Source organism: Ranitomeya imitator, chromosome 2 (assembly GCF_032444005.1).
Source record: "Ranitomeya imitator isolate aRanImi1 chromosome 2, aRanImi1.pri, whole genome shotgun sequence".
Classification (NCBI taxonomy): domain Eukaryota; kingdom Metazoa; phylum Chordata; class Amphibia; order Anura; family Dendrobatidae; genus Ranitomeya; species Ranitomeya imitator.
The window spans coordinates 216,678,765-216,702,056 of NC_091283.1; the positions used below are offsets into that span (position 1 = coordinate 216,678,765).

Sequence of the window (23,292 nt, forward strand, 5' to 3'; positions counted from 1 at the left end):
GTTAGAAGTACTTCACCATCTTTTAGCAGTGCAAGGGTTAATCTGTTCAGCTGAAGCTCCTGGAGCTTTCCTACCTGGATTTCATCAGCTGTTCAGTATTGGTCACTCCATATATATATATTGACCTCTGGCACTTGGGAATTGCCAGTGTTAGTTCTTGCTACCTGGTTTGGTATTGGAGGTGTAGTTTGTGGTTGTAGTTGGCATTTGGAGATTTATTCAGGAGATTTATTCAAGAGTTTTTTTCACATCCTCATCCATCCTTTCCTATTTTGTTTCTCCTTTCTTTTACTTCCTGTGTTCCACTCTGTTGTTTGGTGAGTGTATTTTGTATGATTGTTATTTTCATTTAACCCTGTCTGTCTTACCTTGTTTGTTATACTATACACTTCATCTTCCCATCTCATTGGGTGGGAGAGGGGACAGATCAGGGTTAATATAGGAGTATAGCAAGGCACGTGAACCTGGTGTCTCTACCTTCAGGAGTAATCCGGGAGATAGGGATAGACTAGGGCACCCCTAGTTCTAGGGACCTGTTAGCTCCCACAGTTCCTAGGCACTCCATGACAGTGGTCCCACAAAGTTTGTACTCGGGGAGCCAAATATAAATTCATGTCACAATTTTCGCATTTATATTTAAAATATCTAGAAAACCCTGTATCATTTCCTTTGCAATGCTCAAATTCTTGTTACGTTATGCTGGTATCACATAAAATGCCAATAACATACATTTAAGTTTGTGGGTGTTACGTGAAAAAATGTGGAAAGTTCACTGGGTATGAAAACTTTTTCAAGGCACTATGTTTCCACACTCCTCTAGCTCCTCTAAAACCAGAGCTGTCAGTCAATGAAGATGAGGGTGTAAATAAATGGAAAACTAGTAGAAGGGAAGGTACGATGAACTGCTCAACCTCAGTAAGGGGTCAAAAAAACACCATAAGAGGAAAAAACCTCCACTATTCTTGACAAAAAAAACAGTACACAGGCAGAGATGCTCACCTGTCCAAGGCCTTGGACAGGTAAGCATCCCTGCCTGTGTACTGTTTTTTTTGTCAGTAAGGGGTCACCAGGCGCCTCAATACCATATACAAATAAAGAAGGATTTCTGGTGAACGATGAAACAGGTTGGGACCCTGAAGGTACAATTTTTCATTAAAACTTGTTGTGTGTCCTCTAGATGTGATTATTTTGAACAGTGATTTTTTTTGTTCAGAAAAACGAGAGATCGAAGGGTTATATTTTTCAACTTTAAAGTATTTGTCCTGAAGCTCAAAATGATTTTTCAAACTATGAAACTAGGAAAGGCTAGGCTTTGGAAATATCAGATTCATGCAATACTAGGTGGATTGTTTCCTCATTCCTATGAGATACACTGGGAATTTACCTGTTACAGACAAAGGAGTGACTAATAGATGCAATATAATAAAGACAGAGAGCGACAAATGCAAATATTCTGAGTGCAGCCGAAGGAGAGGAAAGGGTACGACAGTTACAACCGCAAAGACAGGCACTGAAATGGGAAACTGGGTGGCTAATCACTGGTTCTCCGCCGTAGTTCTGGTAAGACGTTCTATTTACTTGATTCTTGTAAATCTGTCACTTGACTTCTTCAAATCCCAATATTTTTAGTAATACAAAAATACAATATAAACAGCATTTCAAAAATGGATTCCAAATACAATACTTTTTTGTAGTTAGTCTAAACCATTAATTAATTAAAACTTATCTATTCTCTTAAGTTTCTTAAATACTACATACAGTAGATACGGCATACTGCCAATGTATCATACACGGCATGGCTTTTGTAGCAGAACAAATCTACAAATAAAACAGGACAGAAATGCATAAAAAAAAACTGCAGGTGTGAATGAATGAGTTGTAATCAATTTTACATGTGATTCATTAATATGCAAAAAAAATGCAAATCAAGTGTTTGATTCTAAAGATTGTAATGTAGGTCTCGTTGTATAGGTACAATGTCAGGCTGGACTCACACATCTTCTTGTCTCTTCAGTATTTTTTCTCACTGTCAGTAGACTAAACTTTTTTTTATCCATTGGCTCTTATCAATGAATCAGTTAAAAAATGGATGAAACTTGGATGGAAGTGTAAAGTCTGTCCTCCTAGCTTCATCTGTGTCTCCCAGATCCTCATAGACGTTAATGAACGGATGAGGATAGGACGTGCTCGGAGTCTCACGGACCGGAGACATGGACTGATGTATGTATGGATCTATAAAACTCTATGGGTCAGAGTGAAAAAAAAAAAGGACAGCACAACGAATGGGTGATTGTAGCCTGAATCTGGACCTGTTAGCTAAAAAAAATAAAATAAAATAAAAAATAGACGAAAAGTAACACACGGTACTGACGATAATGAGCCTGATATACTCATGAGATCGTCACAGTATTCACAGTCCCACTTCCCTCACGCCACCCCATGCGGGTGATTGACCGATGGATGGTCCCCAACCACTACATGTCCTACCTCCCCATGTGCCAAACCAGCCTTATGTGAATGGGGAATGAAGAGGAAACCAGGCGTAGCTCGAAATGATAAAGATGGGTGGACGAGGGCGCTGAGCCCTAATTTCCTTTCGACTCCCCATTGCTGGGGTTTTGAAGAGCCAGAACTTTGGCGATCACCGGATCAGCTGTCATATTGAAAGTTCTTTGTTTGAAACAGAACTTTTAAATTAAGATGTCCTGAAATAATTACTAGATGTAACCATCATTTACTTATGACCAAGCTCTAAAATTAAAGCTGACCGCGCACACCAGACTGCCGCTGGCCAATTGCTCATTCATCCAGCAACTTGTCATTACGATGCTCCTCTGAAACCATGACGGTCCCCGGGCTGCGAAAGGAGAGCGTTATTTTTTACTATAGGCTGCAATGTTTTGATATTGCTGTATATAGCACAAGTGATCAGTGGATAGTGGAAAGTAAAAAAAAAAAGTTTAAAAAAATATGAAGAAAAAAAATTCAGTTCACCCATTTCCCACCCCCCCCCCATATTAAAAATATATTAAAATATATATATATAAAAATACACATATGTGGTACCAAGTTCAGAAAAGTTTGATCTATGAAAATATAAAAATAATTAACCCGATCTTTAAACATCGTAAATGAAAAAAAAATAAGAACGACAAAATTGCTCTTTTTGGTCGCCGCAATTCTACAAAAAAATGCTATAACAAGCAATCAAAAAGACACATCTATCCCAGAACGGTATCAATAAAAAGGTTCTCTCGCTCCGCAAAAAAATAAGCCATCACACAGCTCCATTTTCTCGGAAAATGTAGACACAACCCCCCAAATTTGCTTTTTTTTAATTTCTGATTTTTTTTTCACCACTAAAATAATTTTAAAAAGTGGACATGTTGGGTATCGCAGTAATTGTACTGATGAGCATAATCCTATTTCAAGGTCTTTTTTTACCACTAAATGTACACCTTAAAAAAAGTTCCCAAAAAGCAGAATTAAATGTTTTTCATAATTTTGCCCCACTTTGAATTTTTTTCCTGTTTTTCAGTGCACTATTTGGTCAAAGTAAATGGTGTCATTTAATAGTACAACTCATCCTGGAACAAAAACCAATGTCTATGTGTACAGAAAAATAAAAGCATTATGGCTCTGGGAATAAGGGGGAGGAAAAAACGAAAATGGAAAAAAATGGAAATAGGCCGCTTCGTGAAGGGGTTAAGGTCCTCATTCACATTACATCCTAGAGATTTCCCTACTAAATACATTGATCTCCTTTACATAAGACAGGTGATAAATGTATGATCGCTGGAATATCTACCAATCTTGAAAACTGGGATATCAAATTCCCTATGTAGATAGATCAGTTGTGCACATTACTACAAGTTCCCCTTTTTCATGCATGGTCAGTCAAGCCGAGCATGCAAGTGTATGGGGGAGTCAGCAAAGATTGCTGTCGGCCGACCATTAGCTACAGTTATTGGCACCTTTAGTCTCGCCTCCTTATTACAGTCTGAGGCAGGTCATGAACAGAAGGGACTTGCAAATTACCTTGTTTCCAAATCTGTACACACCCAATATGTACATGAAAACCACTACATAAGTTACCAAACAAGTTTCACTATAGAGTACAGAATAAGTCGTCGTTACACACAGCTACAAATATTTGTTCTATGATTTATAATATAACTGGTTTCCAATAGTCAACGTATATAATTCTAAGAAAATGCTGAAAATCTTCAGTTTAAATGTTGAATTGATATTGAACACACATTTTATTGAAACTACCAGGCAAATAAGTAACTACGCGTTCTGCATGGGTGGTGGGTGCGGGGGTGAGGTGGGCACGGGAGAACACATAAGTAGGACCCCAATAGAGCAGATGACAATCAAACAATGGGCACCTCAGCAGATGCCAATTGAGCAGCGGCACCTCAGCAGATGCCAATCGAGCAGCGGCACCACAGTAGATGACAATCGAGCAGTAGGCACCTCAGCAGATGACAATCGAGCAGTGGGCACCTCAGCAGATGACAATCGAGCAGTGGGTACCTCAGCAGAAGACAATTGAGCAGTGGGCACCTCAGCAGATGACAATCGAGCAGTGGGCACCTCAGCAGATAACAAGTGAGCAATGGGCACCTCAGCAGATGACAAGCGAGCAATGGGCACCTGAGCAGGTGACAAAGCAGATGACAATCGAGCAGTGGGCACCTCAGCAGATGACAGTCGAGCAGTGGGCACCTCAGCAGTAGTGTTGAGCTTCGAGTTCGGTTCCGTTCGTCGAATTGGGGCGTGTTCGACGAATGTTCGTCGAACGTTCGACGAACACCGTCGAACCTCATTGAAACCAATGGCAGGCAAACACAAACACATACAAACACATAGAAAACACCTTAAAAGGTGTCCAAAAGCTGGCAAACTGCTCAGAAGACACAACAAACACATGGAAAAGTCACAAGTACATATAGTCAGGCGAAAAGAAAAGAGGTGGAGGAGTAAAAGGAGGAGGAGACACAGATATAGGCATGTCATGCCCTTCTAAAATCAAGAAAGGCTGGAGTAAAAATCTAAAATCAGCCTACCAACACCCAGACGTCGTGACAAAAAAATTTAAAAAAGAAATATCTTTAGGCAGAATGGGGGGTCCATTCAGAACACTTTCCTTAGAAGACGTAGTGGTACCCCCGTTGGGAGTTGTGCCAAAAGAGGAACCCAATACATTCAGACTAATCCACCATTTGTCATATCCAAGGGGCAGGTCAGTAAACAACAACATCGACGCAGAACCAAGTACAGTACCATATACAACACCCTAATGGCCAAAACAGACATTGAGGGGGTGTTCCGGTTACTACCTGTGCCTCCAAATAGTGTGCGCCTATTGGCTGTTTCTGTGAAGGAGCATACTACATAGATCACTGTTTGCCCATGGGGTGCTCCATATCCTGCTCACTATTTGAGGCGTTTAGTTGCTTCCTCGAATGGGTCGTCATGGATGTTTCTAAGGGGGCACATATTATCCATTACTTCGACTTCTTATGCCTGGGCCCAAAAGATTCGCCACAGTGTAAATACACGCGGTAGTCCACCTGTGAGAAGGAGAGAGCTGGAGGGAGAGCGGACACCCCAGATCCGAGGGGTTAGATTGAGAAAGGAAGAATGCGGTGTAGCTTGCTTCATGGGTGGGGTACTCTGCGGAGTAGCAGAAACTGCTAATAGGCCCAAAAGGATTTTCTGGGCCAGATGCCGTTAAAAATTAGTAATTAGATAAACGGTAGTGTATGTAGTTTCTAAAGGTTAAAAGGGGGAGGGAGCGACCCCACCCACCTGGAATTGACGATGCCAACATCATGTAAAACACAGCAAGGGGACTCCAAAAAGAGTCTCCATTTTTTCCAAAAATTGGGCCACAGACACAACTTAAGTGGCATCAATTTCGCCAGAGTTTCTTAAAATGGTTGGTGAGGTGATTTTCAAAAATCATCAAGTTTTTAGTCTCCCCAGGATGACACAGGGGTAGAAAAGTCCTTGCGGATCCAGGATTTGTTCATCTTGATGAACATTAGTCTGTCTACATTGTCACTGGACATCCGCATGCACTTATCTGTCAGCACACCACCAGCAGCGCTGAACACACGTTCAGAGAGAACGCTGGCTGCGGGGCACGACAAGATCTCCAAGGCGTGAGTGGCGAGCTCAGGACATTTTTCCAGATTGGAAGCCCAAAATGAGCAAGGGTCCAGTTCCGCAGTCATGGCATCGATGTTAACTTGGAGATACTCCTGTACCATCCTGTCTAGGCGTTGGCTATGCGTCAGACTTCTTGTCTCCTATTGCCTTGCAAAGGATGGTCTAAAAAATTCTTGAAACGATTGGAAAAAATTGCTGTTACCACCAGATACAATGTCACTGTTACGGTTTGAGTGATGACTCAACAGTCCCACGGTTGGCAAGTTAGAACTCAGAGACTGACTACGTGCACCACTGGTGTTTTGTGGAAAAGCAGATGTTAGATTCTGTAACAGTCTCTGCTGATACTCCTGTATGCGTGAATCCCTTTCTATGGCAGGAATAATTTAACCAAATTTACTTTTGTACCGGGGATCTAAGAGTGTGGCAACCCAATAGTCGGCATTACTTTGGATTCTGACAATCCGAGGGTCATGTTGCAGGTAGTGCAGCAAGAAGGCACTCATGTGTCTTGCGCATCCAGGAGGTCCAAGTCCTTGTTGTCTTGGTGGCGGCGAGGTGAGAATCATGCTTCCTTTCTCTGCCCTCTCCCCCCAACCTCGCACAACAGAAATTTGATCAAGGTCTCCCCATCTGATGAGTCTTCCATGCCCAGCGCCAGTTCGTCCTCCACTTCTGCCTCGGCTCCTGCACTTTCCTCAACAGTTTGGCTGCTACCATGCGCCCTCGGTAATCCCTCTCCCCCACCCTCCAATGCCAGCCGCCTTGGTGCTGCCAACCGTCTGGACCTTAGAGATATTATCCCTTCCGCATACGATTCCTCCTGTTTCTCCTCCTCCTCCTCATGTCCCACCACCTGACTCCGAATACTGTTTAAGGTGTTGTGACAAAACACTCTGGGATCGCCTTTGCTGGGGTCAAAGGACACGTGGTTTGTGCATTGAATCTGAGGCGTACAGCAGGTTTCTGAGCAGGCTGACCTCAGGTCAGATTTATTAACATGAAAGCAACACAAAAAACAAAACATAAAAATAAATCCTAGCCTGTCCGGCACTAACTAAACAAAATACGTTACTATCTCAACAACTGGGGGGGCTTCTCCCACCCAGCTAACATCACACATTTCTTGAGCAGAGCTCTTCACTCACGTTTGTCCCACACAGGCAGGCAATCTGTGTGCCCCAGGCAGACACTGGAAACACCCAGCTGGTCATCTTTTATTCCTGCAATCATTAACCCATTAGCACCCTGAGGATACTGAGTGGCCTAGTTCACATAGGACAAACACCTGGGCGAGATATACCTGCCTCCATCTACCACACCAGGATGAGTCTTACATATCCCCCCCCTTGCTCAGACCACTCCGGTCGAGCAAGAACACTTTTGAAACAGTGCACTCGGGATAGGGCATCGGCGTTCCCCATCTGCACCCCAGGTCGGTGCTCCACCGTAAAAGAGTAAGCCTGCAGGGCAAGGAACCACCGGGTTACCCGACTATTACGGTCCTTGTGGAGGTGCATCCACTTGAGAGGGGCATGGTCTGTGACCAGCCTAAACTTCCTACCAGCCAGGTAATACTTGAGGGAGTCGAGAGCCCATTTAATGGCTAGGCACTCTTTTGCAACCACCGCATACCTCTGCTCATGTACATTCAGTTTCCGACTGAGATAGAGGACCGGGTGTTCGACTCCGTCCCTCACCTGGGAAAGTACAGCTCCGACACCAGTATCAGAGGCATCAGTTTGTACCACAAACTCGCTGCTGAAATCAGGAGTCACTAGTACGGGCTGAGAGCACAAAGCCCGTTTCAGGCTGTGGAAAGCCTCTTCAGCAGCTGAGGTCCATTTTACCATGACGGAACCCTTCCCCTTGGTAAGATCCGTCAAGGGAGTAGCCATGGCTGCAAAATTGGGTATGAACCGGCGATAATAGCCGGCAATCCCCAGGAAAGCCTGCACTTGTTTCTTGTTCACTGGTTGTGGCCAGCCCTGAATTGCCTGTATTTTGTCGATCTGGGGTTTAACCACTCCTCGGCCAATCACGTAGCCCAAGTATCGGGCTTCTTCAAGCCCGATGTGGCATTTCTTGGGGTTTGCCGTTAAACCTGCATCTCGCAGGTCATCAATCACCGCTTGTACCTTCTGGAGATGAGTTTCCCAGTCCATGCTGTAAATTACGATGTCATCCAGGTAGGCAGAAGCGTACTGTCTGTGAGGCCTCAAGACTCGATCCATCAATCTCTGGAACGTTGCGGGAGCTCCGTGAAGTCCAAACGGCATATAGACATACTGGAACAGACCTTCCGGTGTAGCAAATGCCGTCTTCTCTCTGGCCGCCTCGGCCAGAGGAATCTGCCAGTACCCCTTTGTTAAATCCAGGGTCGTAATGTATCGGGCTTTACCAAGCCGGTCGATCAACTCATCGACTCGGGGCATAGGGTACGCATCAAATTTAGAAACTGCATTCAGTTTCCTAAAGTCATTACAAAACCGGATGGAGCCATCCGGTTTAGGTATCAACACAATTGGACTGGACCAGGCGCTGTGTGACTCCTCAATGACTCCTAAGTCCAACATTGCCATCACTTCCCGGGAGACAGCTTCACGGCGGGCTTCCGGAATCCGATAGGGCTTCACATGAACAGTGACGCCAGGCTCTGTGACAATCTCATGTTTCACCAACTTAGTCCGGCCAGGTTTTTCGGAGAAAAACTGTCGGTTCTGTAACAAAAATTGCTTAACCTCAGATTTTTGTCGTTCTGAGAGAGTCTCAGCAACCTGCACCTCTGGTACAGTAGGTGAACAAACCGGACGGGGCAGATCCGCCGTTAGGGCAGAGCGGTCTTTCCAGGATTTTATCAGATTCACATGATAAATCTGTTCCGGTTTTCTCTTACCCGGCTGGTACACTTTATAGTTCACTTCACCAACTCTTTCTCGGACCTCAAATGGGCCCTGCCATTTCGCCAGGAATTTACTATCCACCGTAGGGATTAGGACCAACACCCTATCGCCGGGTGCAAATGTACGGACCTTAGCGCCTCTATCATAACTTTGCCTCTGGGCTCCCTGGGCCTGTAACATATGGTCCCTAACAATGGGCATGACAGCGGCAATACGATCCTGCATTTGTGTTACATGGTCGATCACCGTTTTAAAGGGAGTGACTTGACCTTCCCAGGTTTCTTTTGCGACGTCCAGCAGTCCCCGGGGACGACGGGCGTACAACAGTTCGAAAGGCGAAAACCCTGTGGAAGACTGGGGAACTTCCCTAATGGCAAACAGCAAATAGGGTAACAAGTAATCCCAGTTCTTCCCATCTTTGTCTATCGCCTTCCGGAGCATCTGTTTTAAGGTTTTGTTGAAGCGCTCAACCAGGCCATCTGTTTGAGGGTGATAGACAGACGTACGCAACGGGTCTATTTGTAAGAGCCTGCAGAGCTCCTTCATTACCCTCGACATAAAGGGAGTCCCCTGGTCGGTGAGTATCTGTTTTGGAATTCCCACCCGACTAAACACTTGTACCAATTCCTTGGCGATCGTCTTTTTAGCTGTGTTACGCAAAGGGACGGCTTCCGGGTAACGAGTGGCATAGTCCACGATGACGAGGATATGTTGGTGCCCAAGTGCGGATCGGGGAAGGGGCCCAACCAAATCCATCCCAATTCTCTCAAAAGGGACCCCGATGATAGGAAGGGGTACCAAAGGGCTACGGAACTGAGATTTAGAGGCCGCGATTTGGCACTCTGGACAGGACTCACAATAGTTACGCACATCACAATGTATTCCAGGCCACACAAAACAATGCAATATCCTTTCTGTGGTTTTCTGTACCCCCAGATGTCCCCCCATTATATGTCCCTGGGCCAAATCCAGTACCTTCCGCCGATAAGGTTTGGGTACCACTAACCGTTGCACTGTGTCTTCCCCTTTTTTTTCTACCTGGTAGAGCAAATCATTTTCAAGAACCATATACGGGTACGCTAGCCTAGTGTCAGGTTCTACGGGTACCCCATCTATCATTTTTACATTTTTCCTAGCCGGAGTCAGGGTAGGATCTTTCATTTGCTCGCTGTGGAAGTCATCCACCTGGACTCCCAAATCTGGCAGGCAGGGTGCCGGATGGCTGTCTGCCTCCGCCTCTCGCTGAGGTTCCTCAGTTTCCTCTGTTTCCCCCGCCATGACGGAGAAGGGGTACTAAAGGTTAGATTCACTAACCTCCCCAGCAACATCTTCCTGTGGGGTCTCCTCTAGGGACTCGGGACCTCCAGATGGCATGGGAGAAGATTCACGGGTACAGCTACCGTGAAGGAGCAACTGATTCTCCCACAACTGCCAGAAATAGGGAAAATCCCTGCCCAGGATCACATCCTGTAACAATGCGGGAACGAGTCCCACTTTGTGCTGCACTGACCCATAGGGAGTAGAAATCCATATGACCGCTGTTAAGTACGAGCGGGTGTCACCATGCACACACGTCACAGAAAACTTGTCAGACGGACCAGACGGAAGTGCCACCAGACTAGCTTTCACCAGAGTCACCACACTTCCAGAGTCTAGTAATGCCACAACATTTTTCCCATCAACAGATAATTCACACAGGTGTTTCACTGTATCATTTTGACCCGCATTCACACTCACTAGCTGTGTAACCAAAGACATGCGTTTTCTAGAGTCTATAACGTCGCACTGCATGGGTTCAGCGGTAACAGGACAGTTCGCAGAAACATGACCCTTCTCATGGCAGCGGAAACACCTAACAGGTCCCCTACTGAGACCACCGTCCAATACTCTTGGTCTCGGAGTGCGAGCAGTCCCGGACTCTTCCCCCACAGTTTTAAGCGATTTTCCTTCACCCGTGGTCCCTGGAACAGTCTTACCGGTTCCACGAGGAGGAGGCACAGACCGGGAGTTGGCGGTGTCGTCGGGAAGTCCTTCTGCCACGGAATAACGCTCGACCAACTCCACAAGTTGATCCGCTGTCGTGGGATTTCCTTGGCTTACCCACCTTTTCAGCGCTGGGGGTAGTACTCTCAGGTACTTGTCCAGGACAACCCGCTGGATTATTTCGAGTATTGTCAGTACCTCGGGTTGCAGCCATTTCTTTGTCAAGTAGATCAGGTCGAACATCTGAGACTGCGCCGGTTTATCTTGCTGGTATGTCCACTGATGTACCCTCTGTGCACGGACAGCCGTCGTCACACCCAGCCGGGCCAGGATCTCAGCTTTCAGCTTCTCAAAGTCCTGAGCGACCTCCGGGTCCAAATCATGGTAAGCTTTTTGGGCCTCGCCGGCGAGAAACGGGGCAATCAAATCGGCCCATCGTGCCTTCGGCCACTTCTCTCTCAATGCCGTCCGCTCAAACGTTGTCAGGTATGCCTCGACGTCATCTTCTGCAGTCAGCTTTTGCCAGTATCGACTCACATGGATCCTTCTGGACTCTGCTTCCGGGTCAGCGTCAGGCATGCTCACCAGGCGCTGCGCCACCTGTTGGAGAAGTTGGCGGTCTGCAACCGTCATGTCCACTAACTCCTTCAGCTGTGCGGCCATCAAGCGATTAGCTTCGTGCTGTGCGGCAGTGGCCTGCTGCTGTACGGCAGTGGACTGTACTAAGGCTTTCACCACGTCTTCCATTCTGTCGCCTGTGCCACGGTATGCCCGCGTTCTCCACCACAATGTGACAAAACACTCTGGGATCGCCTTTGCTGGGGTCAAAGGACACGTGGTTTGTGCATTGAATCTGAGGCGTACAGCAGGTTTCTGAGCAGGCTGACCTCTGGTCAGATTTATTAACGTGAAAGCAACACAAAAAACAAAACATAAAAATAAATCCTAGCCTGTCCGGCACTAACTAAACAAAATACGTTGCTATCTCAACAACTGGGGGGGCTTCTCCCACCCAGCTAACATCACACATTTCTTGAGCAGAGCTCTTCACTCACGTTTGTCCCACACAGGCAGGCAATCTGTGTGCCCCAGGCAGACACTGGAAACACCCAGCTGGTCATCTTTTATTCCTGCAATCATTAACCCATTAGCACCCTGAAGATACTGAGTGGCCTAGTTCACATAGGACAAACACCTGGGCGAGATATACCTGCCTCCATCTACCACACCAGCATGAGTCTTACAGTGTGCTCCAGCATGTAAATGACCGGAATAGTCATGCTGATAATTGCATCATCAGCACTAAACATCTTCGTCGCAATTTCAAAACTGTGCAGAAGGGTGCATAGGTCCCTGATCTGAGACCACTGCTGTAGCGTGATTTGCCCCACCTCTGGATCTCGTTGGCCCAGGCTATACGTCATAAGGTATTGCGCCAGGGATCGTCGCACAGTCGCTGCAACATGTGTAGAGTTGAATTCCACCGTGTGGGCACATCGCATATCAGCGGGTGAACTGGCAGGCCCAACAACTTCTGTAGAGATGTAAGTCGTTGAGCTGCAGGATGCAAACGTCGGAAGTGAGCACACAGCGACCGTGCCCTCTGCAGAAGCCCATCTAGTCCGGGATAGTGGGCTAAAAATTGCTGGACAACCAGGTTCAAAACGTGAGCCATACAAGGCACTTGTGTGACATTGCCCCGACAAAGGGCCGCACCCAGGTTTGCAGCAGTGTCGCACACGGCCTTCCCTGGCTGCAGGTTCAGTGGAGACAACCATTGATGGAACTCGGTCTCCAGAGCTGACCACAACTCTTCAGCTGTGTGACTCACATTTCCCAGACATTTCAATGTAAACACTGCCTGATGCCGTTGAGCCCTGGTGACAGCATAGTGAGGAGGTGTGCAGGATTCCTTCTGCGCAGTTACAACGTGGGTGGCATTACCAGACAGGCATTGGGTGCAGGTGGAGGACCGAGAGGAGGTTGAGGAGGCTGAAGCAGTGAAGGAATTATAGATACAGAGGATCGAAGCGCAACTCATGGGGACGGCAAGACTTGGACAGCAGTCCCTTCTCCTGATGTCACCATAGTTACCCAGTGCCCAGTCACTGACATGTAACGCCCCTATCCATGTCTACTTATCCAAGTGTCTGTGGTGAAATGCACCTTGTCACACACAGAGTTTCTCAAGGAAGCGGTGATGTTGTGTGCGACATGCTGGTGTAGCGCAGGCACAGCTTTCTTTGAGAAGTAGTGGCGATTGAGCATCTGAAACTGGGGCACCGTGACGGACATAAGGTCTCCAAAATCCTCTGTGTCCACCAGGCGGAAAGGCAGAATTTCTGTAGCCAACAGCTTGCAGATGGTGAAACTCAGCCTCTTAGCTTTGTCATGGCTAGGAGGAAAAGATCTTTTACTTGTCCACATCTGAGGGACCGAGGGCTGGCTGCCGTGGTTAGACGGGGTTGAGTAGGGTGTCCCCCGCAAACTGCTGGTCTGTGAGGAAGGTGCAGGCGGAGATATTATGTTGCCTTGATCAAAATGTGGTGGTCTCGTTGTCGGAGAGCGCTCAACACCAACAGGTGTTTCCACTTGCAAATGTCCTGACAACCTGCCAATCACACTGGCTGTTGCGGGTAAAGAGGTGGAAGGTCTGCATCGAAATCCATGTGTTACTGCTGTCCCTACAGTCACAGAGGATGAAGAGGCCGTGTATGCACTTGATGGGGCAGACAGTGATTGGCCCGGCCAACTAGGTGAGCTTCCCATTGCAACGTATGCCTCATATCCATGTGACAGTTCATGCATGAAGTACTCAAACTATTCATTTTTTGGCCTCTACTGAGATTTTGGTGACAAATTTTACAGACAACATGAGTTGGGTCATACTTTGCGATCTCAAAAAATACCCAGGCTATGCAAGGCTTAGTGCCCATGCGACCTGAAGAGCCACCACGACTTGTGCTCAGAGGCACAGTTGTGTTGAGGATGCAGTTGTTGACAAGCTTCCAGTACTCCATCTCTGTCCAGGAGGGCGCAACCTAACCGCGTCGTCAGACTCGTCACTAGCATCCTCCTCCACCTCCTCTGCTGACCTCATGGACTGGCGGACTGTGGGTTGACAGTAAGTGGGGTCTCCAACCGTCATCATCACCCTGTGTGTTCTCAGACCCGTCTTCCTCAGAGCCAACCTCTTCCTGCCCTGACCGAAAAGTCAAGTTTTCGTTCCAATCAGGTATCTCAGTCTCATCATCATCTTCCTCTTTGTCTCCACCAACAGGAGTTACAGTTTGGGAAAGAGGGTCTACATTATGCTGAGAACCTTCTTCATCTGGGCCTGGATCCGACTCACAAAGATTCTGGTCATCAGTGCAGATCATTTCCTCATCTGGATTCACAGAAGCTCTGGAGCAGACCTCTGATTCCCAGGCTATAGTATGAGTAAACAGCTCTGCAGACTCAACCATCTGTGTCACCCTATACTCAGACAGGCGGCTGGAGACTTGGGAGCTGTGAGGAAGCAAGTGCGATTGGGGTGACACCTCTGAGGACTGGAGTATTTGTGATGTTGAAGTTGAGGTGGAGGAGAGCCCACTTGAACGAGCACTTGATATCCGTTCAAGCACCTGCTTTTTTTGTGCCTCATCTGGAATTTTTGGCAATGCTCGTAGCGATGTTCGTAAGTAAGGGATCATATCAGATTGTCCACGAAAAGAAGTAGACATCTTACTTTGGCTGGAAGATGGTCTTTCTTCTGCAGATGTTACTGTTGCTTTACCACCTACCCCACGGACACAACCTTTTTTTCCCTTTCCAACACGCCTATTCCCCTTTCCACCAGCAGCAGGCCTTTTGCCACTCATTTTGGTGCTTTACTAATTGGCAACTCTGTAGTAGTTGGCACAAAAAACAATGGATGGAAACCGAACAGAGCTGAGTGGCCAAACTGTGGTACTAGTCCAAACGAATTACTGGGTTAGACTCGGGAAAAAATTATTAGATACACAGGTGGTGCAGCTAGCTTCACAGGCGGGCTACTCCGCTGACGTGCAGACACTGCTACTAGGCCCAAAACGATTTACTGGGTTAGATGCAGCAAAAAATTATTAGATACACAGGCGGTGTAGCTAGATTCACAGGCGGGCTACTCCGCTGACGTGCAGACACTGCTACTAGGCCGAAAGCGATTTACTCGGTTAGATGCAGTAAAAATTTAGATACACAGGCAGTGTAGTTAGCTTCACAGGTGGGCTACTCTGCTGACGTGTAGACACTGCTCCTAGGCCCAAAACGATTTACTGGGTTAGAGGCAGTAAAAATTTAGATACACAGGCGGTGTAGCTTCACAGGCGGGCTACGCAGATGACTTGCAGACACTGCTCCTAGGCCGAAAATGATTCACTGGGTTAGATGCAGTAAAAATTTAGATTCACAGGTGGTGTAATTAGCCCAAAAGGATTGGCTGAGCTAGATTACACCAAATGCTGTGAAAAACACTTGCACAGCACTGGCACAGACCTGCCTGGCAAAAAGTGCTATGAACTGCATTAACCTCTCCTGAAAAGGGCTGATATTACAACTAGTCTCAACTCCCGACTCCCTAAACCTATCTCTCAGAAAATTTGCTCGCAAAAAAGACTCTTAGTCTGCATAGCGCCCACAGCAGCAGCGGCGTGGTCTAACACTAAGCTGCAGCAGTGAGGAAATGAGGGCGATGGGGAAAATAGCTGGGTCTTATAGGGCAAGGACATGTGACATACACAGCCAATGACACATGCCCTTGCTTGTGTGCATCACATGCACATTGCTGTGTGTGTGCACTGCTGATAGGCTGAGAGACTGCACCGCCCCACTGTAAATGTGGGAAAGAAAAAAAAATGGAGATTGGCTTTATTTCAGCACAGATCTATCCCCTGCCCACTATACACTGAAACAGTCTATTAACAATGATAAACAGTTTTAATGTGCAAATCAAGTTAGGCTTTTGGTGAACGAACAGTTATCAAACAAAAACTCGAACAGCCGAATTTTAAGCAAATTGTTCGGGTTTGTCGAACGACTCGAACACTGCCCAAAACAGCTCGAATGTATAAGAAATACATAGCTGAACTAGAGCAGGTGCAGAGAAGAGCGACCAAGGTTATTAGAGGACTGGGGGGTCTGCAATACCAAGATAGGTTATTACACTTGGGGCTATTTAGTTTGGAAAAATGATGGCTGAGGCGTGATCTTTAATGTATAAATATATGAGGGGACAGTACAAAGACCTTTCTGATGATCTTTTTAATCATAGACCTGAAACCGGGACAAGGGGGCATCCTCTGCATTTGGAGGAAAAAAGGTTTAAGCATAATTACAGACGCGGATTCTTTACTGTAAGAGCAGTGAGACTATGGAACTCTCTGCCGTATGATGTTGTAATGAGTGATTCATTACTTAAATTTAAGAGGGGACTGGATGCCTTTCTGGAAAAGTATAATGTTACAGGGTATATACACTAGATTCCTTGATAGGGCGTTGATCCAGGGAACTAGTCTGATTGCCGTATGTGGAGTCGGGAAGGAATTTTTTTCCCCAATGTGGAGCTTACTCTTTGCCACATGGTTTTCTTTGCCTTCCTCTGGATCAACATGTTAGGGCATGTTAGGTTAGGCTATGAGTTGAACTAGATGGACTTAAAGTCTTCCTTCAACCTTAATAACTATGTTACTATGTTACCGCCCAAAACAGCTCGAATTTGAAATTGGCGAACAGTTCGACTCGAACACCGCTAATCTCTACTCAGCAGGTAACAAAGCAGATGGCAATCGAGCAGAGGGCATCTCAGCAGATGACAAGCGAGCAGTGAGCACCTCAGCAGATGACAAAGCCGTTACTGAATAAAATACACAAGACAATAATCAAGACCAATATTAGCACCATACAGGGGTAGATACCAGTTTTGCAGGTCATACAAGAGATTACAGTGCAATTATAGCTAGTGACTTATAAGTGATGCCCTTTTTTACTTGAATTGTTCATTTTTCCAGTCTTTACAATCTGGGCCAGACCGCCATGATATCTTCTCTCAGCCATGACTTTTCTTCCTTTTGGAGTCATTCACTTTTCCAAGCTTTACAATCTGGCCCAGACCACCATGATGACTTCACTCAGCCACGACTTTTCTTCCTTTTGGAGTCGTTCACTTTTCCAAGCTTTACAATCTGGGCCAGACCGCCATGATATCTTCTCTCAGCCATGACTTTTCTTCCTTTTGGAGTCGTTCACTTTTCCAGTCTTTACAGTCTGGCCCAGGATGCCATGATGACTTCCCTCAGCCACAACTTTTCTTCCTTTTGGAGTCGTTCACTTTTCCAAGCTTTACAATCTGGCCAAGACCACCATGATGACTTCACTCAGCCACGACTTTTCTTCCTTTTGGAGTCGTTCACTTTTCCAAGCTTTACAATTTGGCCCAGATCGCCATGATGACTTCACTCAGCCATGACTTTTCTTCCTTTTGGAGTCGTTCACTTTTCCAAGCTTTACAATCTGACCCAGGCCACCATGATGACTTCGCTCAGCAACGACTTGTCTGAATTTGTAACACAGACAAATTTGACTTCATATATTCCCAGCAGCGTCCTCATCTATTCCCAACCTACACAAACTCCTCAACCGGCTGCTACCAACAATTCTGAGCTTGTTGTTGGCCTGCCCTATTTCCTCTACTACTGCACTTGCTGTGTGGCACAATACCCCTGAGTACCGAAATTATGAAAAAAATAATTTTCATTACTTAAATTACCCCCAAAAAATTATACAAAACAGACATAAACCATGAAAAGAATAGCGTCCACTGAGTGAACCCTAGAAAGTAAGAAAGCAATGGTGCCTCCTTTTTGCCTTATACACTAGTAATTGCCTCCTAAGTTCTCTTAATTGAAAGTAATAATGTAAAAAGTAATTATGGCCTTTTAGAAAGTATTAGTGTTGACATATTTCTCCCCTAGAAAGTTAAAATGCCACATTAGGACCCACTAGTGATGAGCAAACGTGCTCGGATAACGTGCTATTTGAACATGCTCGGGTGCTAACCGGCGTGCTCGAATAATATGTTCGAGTTCCTGCGGCTGCTTGCTTTGTCGCTGTTAGACCAATCAGAGGCCAGCAGCTGACGCTGGCATGCACGTGACTGGGGACGTTTGGCAATGACGTGACGCTCTCCCGTTGGTTGCACACTGAAGTCAGCTGCCGGCTTCAGAAGATGACGTAGGGGAGCGGAAGGGAGGTAAGTATAATGGTTTATTTTTATACTGTATGTATATTAAAAAACCGAGGCAGAACGGAGGACATATACCAAAGTGGGGGATATATACCACGATAGGGCTAGGATGAGGGACATATATACCAGGATGAGAAACATAAATATCAGGATGATGCGCATATCCAGTGGTATGTAAACGTTTGGGCACCTCTGATCAAAATTACTCTTATTGTGAACAGTTAAGCAAGTTGAAGATTAAATGATCTCTAAAAGGCCTAAAGTTACAGATAACACAGTTGCTTTGTATTTTAGGCAAAAAACATATATTTTAATTGTTTGCATTTTAAAAATTACAAAAAGTCAAATGTGCTGATGCCAAAGTTTGGGCACCCTGTATAGTTAGTACCTAGTAAGTATTCCCTCTTGAACCTATCACAACTTGTAAATGCTTTTTGTAGTCAGTCTTTCAATTTTTGTTTGAGGGATTTTCATCCATTCTTCCTTGGCAAAATTCTTCCGGTTTTGTGAGATACATGGGGCGTCTTGTATGGAGAGGTTTTGTTTTGATGACTCTTCCATAAAGGCCATATTTGTGCAGGTGTCTCTGAACAGTAGAACAACAGTAGAACAATGTACCACAACTCCAGAGTCTGCTAAACCTTTCTGAAAGCCTTTTGTAGTCAAGCGTGGGTTCTGATTTGCCTCTCTAGCAATCCTATGAGGAACTCTCACTGAAATTTTGCTTGGTCTTCCAGACTTTATCTTGACCTCTACTATTCCTGATAAATACCATTTCTTATAATTACACTTCAAACTGAAGCAAAGGCAACTTCAAAATGCTTTTCTATCTGTTTATAGCCATCTCCAGCTTTGGCTTCCACATTTTTATTTTCAGAGTGCTAGGCAGCTGCTTAGAAGAACTCATGGCTGCAGTTTTTTGTTAGAGGAGGCTGGGTTTTTATAAAGCTGGGAAATTTGCATCACCTGGCCTTTCCTAAATATGATAGTGAACAAGCCATAACCCTAACAGGCTAAATAAAGGGAACCTGTCACCTGAATTTGGCGGGACCGGTTTTCGGTCATATGGGCGGAGTTTTCGGGTGTTTGGTTCACCCTTTCCTTACCCGCTGGCTGCATGCTGGCCGCTATATTGGATTGAAGTTCATTCTCTGTCCTCCGTAGTACACGCCTGCGCAAGCCATCGACCCCAAATTTTGCATTGGGGTCGATGAAACTCTAGTTATGCCATTGACAGCCTCTTAGAAAGATAAGAGTAGGGAAAGCAGCAGCCATTTTTGGATTTTACAGCCTTAGAGACAGAATGTGAAGGTGCACAGCACATTACACATAGATATAGAAAAAGACCTAAATCTGATTGTGAGGTCCAACTACAGTGCTGAACCAGTAGGTCCTGGCAGATCGGACATCAGAGACAGATCTGCACAGTGCACACAGAAGAGGAGGAGGCTGCGTGCGATCACTATGTAAGTATTGCACCCATCCTCCTCTTCTGTGTGCCAGGAGCTGCCCCCACTCACCGCAGCCTGCACATTACTAAAGCCGGCCATGGCTCCAGCCACAGGTGCAGGCTGCATGTCCCACCCTCCTGTTCCTGCTCATCACACACTGCAGTGCAGGTCCTCCAGCGGCCCTCAGCAGCTGCTTACACACCGGCCCGGGGGGCATATGCATTCCTGCAACCCGGCCCAGCCTGCCCCTGTGAACCACACTGAAAATGGCAGTGATAGTCTCAGTCTGTGATCAGTATACAGAATATGAACCTGACATAGGGGTTACTAATCTGACATAGAGGAAAGTATAGAACTTTGTCTTTTATATATCACCACCGTTGAACTTTAGTTATATAACATATACCTGTGATCACAACAGTAATATTTAGTACTAGATGGTGGCCTAATTCTAACGCATCGGGTATTCTAGAATATGCATGTCCACGTAGTATATTGCACAGCCACGTAGTATATTGCCCAGCCACGTAGTATATTGCCCAGCCACGTAGTATATTGCCCAGCCACGTAGTATATTGCCCAGTCACGTACTATATTGCCGAGTCATGTAGTATATTGCCCAGTCACGTAGTATATTGCCCAGTCACGTAGTATATTGCCCAGCCACATAGTATATTGCCCCGTCACGTAGTATATTGCCCAGTCACATAATATATTGCCCAGTCACGTAGTATATTGCCCAGTCACGTAGTATATTGCACAGCCCACGTGGTATATTGCCCAATCACGTAGTATATTTTGCCCAGCCACGTAGCATATTGCCCAGCCACGTAGTATATTGCCCAGCCACGTAGTATATTGCCCAGTCACGAACTATATTGCCCAGTCACGTAGTATATTGCCCAGTCACGTAGTATATTGCCCAGTATCGTAGTATATTGCCCAGCCACGTAGTATATTTCCCAGTCATGTACTATATTGCCGAGTCACGTAGTATATTGCCCAGTCACGTACTATATTGCCCAACCACGTAGTATATTGCCCAGCCATGTAGTATATTGCCCAGTCACGTACTATATTGCCCAACCACGTAGTATATTGCCCAGCCACGTAGTATACTGCCTAGTCACGTACTATATTGCCCAGCCACGTAGTATATTGCCCAGCGACGTAGTATATTGCCCAGCCACGTGGTATATTGCCGAGCGACGTAGTATATTGCCCAGTCACGTAGTATATTGCCCAGCCATGTAGTATATTGCACAGCGACGTAGTATATTGCACAACGACATAGTATACAGCACAGACACGTAGTATACTGCCCTGTCACGTAGTATATTGGCCAGTCACATAGTATATTGCCCAGTCACGTAGTATATTGCCCAGTCACGTAGTATATTGCCCAGTATCGTAGTATATTGCCCAGCCACGTAGCATATTTCCCAGTCACGTACTATATTGCCGAGTCACATAGTATATTGCCCAGTCACGTACTATATTGCCCAACCACGTAGTATATTGCCCAGCCACGTAGTATATTGCCCAGTCACGTACTATATTGCCCAACCACGTAGTATATTGCCCAGCCAAGTAGTATACTGCCTAGTCACGTACTATATTGCCCAGCTATGTAGTATATTGCCCAGCGACGTAGTATATTGCCCAGCCACGTAGTATATTGCCGAGCGACGTAGTATATTGCCCAGTCACGTAGTATATTGCCCAGCCATGTAGCATATTGCACAGCAACGTAGTATATTGCACAGCGACGTAGTATACAGCACAGACACGTAGTATACTGCCCTGTCACGTAGTATATTGGCCAGTCACATAGTATATTGCCCAGTCACGTAGTATATTGCCCAGCCACGTAGTATATTGCCCAGTCATGTACTATATTGCCCAGCTACGTAGTATATTGCCCAGCGACGTAGTATATTGCCCAGCTACATAGTATATTGCCCAGCCACGTAGTATATTGCCCAGTCACGTAGTATATTGCCCAGCGACGTAGTATATTGCCCAGTCACGTAGTATATTGCCCAGTCACGTAGTATATTGCACAGTCACGTAGTATATTGCCCAGTCACGTAGTATATTGCCCAGTCACGTAGTATATTGCCCAGCCACGTAGTATATTGCACAGCGACGTAGTATATTGTACAGCGACGTAGTATACAGCACAGACACGTAGTATACTGCCCAGTCACATAGTATATTGCCCAGCCACATAGTATATTGCCCAGCCACGTATGTAACAGGTTAAAAAAGAATTAAAATAAAAAATAAACATATACTCACCTTCCGAGGGCCCCTTGTAGTCCTGTCGCCTGTGTGCGGTGCACGCGGCAGCTTCCGGTCCCAGGGTTGGTAAGAGCGTAGGACCTGTGATGACGTCGCGGTCACATGACCGTGACGTCAAGCAGGTCCTTCTCGCATAGCATCCTTGGCACCGGAACCTGCCGCTTGCACTGCCGAGGACAGGGCGCACGTCGGAGGGTGAGAATAACGTTTTTTTGTTTATTATTATTATTTGTAACATTAGATATTTTTACTATTGATGCTGCAGATGCAGCATCAATAGTAAAAAGTTGGTCACACAGGGTTAATAGCTGCGTTAATGGAGTGCGTTACACCGCAGTCCATTAACGCTGGGATTAACCCTGTGTGAGCGCTGACTGGAGGGGAGTATGGAGCGGGCACTGACTGCGGGGAGGAAGGAGCGGCCGTGTTGCCGCCGGACTGTGCCTGTCGCTGATTGGTCGTGGCAATGGTCGTGGGCGTTTTGCCACGACCAATCAGCGACTTGGATTTTCATGACAGACAGAGGCCGCGACAAATGAATATCCGTGACAGACAGACAGACAGATGGAAGTGACCCTTAGACAATTGTATAGCAGATCACTCCCTGAAAGTGTTTAGTGTCGGGTTTTCCACTCATTTCTTGTATTTTGGTAATGATCTATTTTACACTTATATCCACAGTTGGTTTTAAACTGCAGTTTCCTTCTAAAAATATCTGTAACTGGAAATTTTTGTGTTCTATATTTTTCTTTTGTTATGTTTTGTTTCATTTTTACACCATATGATATTTTTATATCTTCACCTTTATCTAAAAATCTTTTCTTGATTTTTTTCAGATTGCCTGGCTTGGACTAAACATTTTTCTATTTGTTTATTACTTCATGTTTTTTCAAAACCAGAAACAATTTGCCTATACGAGAGTTCTATTGGGAGTAAGTAATAATAATAATTTTATTTATATAGCGCCAACATATTCCGCAGTGCTTTACATTATAGTATTCATCAATACTATGTGTATTACAGAAATGTAGCACATCGATTACTGTATACTGGTGACCCAAAGCTTGTTATATGTGATCCCATAGGAAACTTCTGACATGGTTATCTGTCACATATCAGTCCCATGGACTCTGTATGCCACCATGCTCCACTGTGTGTCCAATGTGGAAGACATTGTCACCTAGAAGCCTCTGTAATATGACAAATG

At 45.7% G+C, this 23,292-nt stretch overlaps 1 protein-coding gene across 2 annotated transcripts in view; it reads left to right on the forward strand.

Moving 5' to 3' along the window:
- The first annotated feature begins 1,437 nt into the window (after positions 1 to 1,437).
- Positions 1,438 to 23,292, forward strand: part of NOX1 (NADPH oxidase 1) — an 81,556-nt gene continuing 59,701 nt past the window's right edge. For both annotated transcript variants that reach the window (XM_069748574.1, XM_069748576.1), the window contains exons 1-2: positions 1,438 to 1,560; positions 22,922 to 23,017. In XM_069748574.1, the coding sequence (XP_069604675.1) occupies positions 1,516 to 1,560; positions 22,922 to 23,017 (141 nt within the window). In that variant the 5' untranslated portion in view covers positions 1,438 to 1,515. The remainder of the gene's footprint in view (positions 1,561 to 22,921; positions 23,018 to 23,292) is intronic.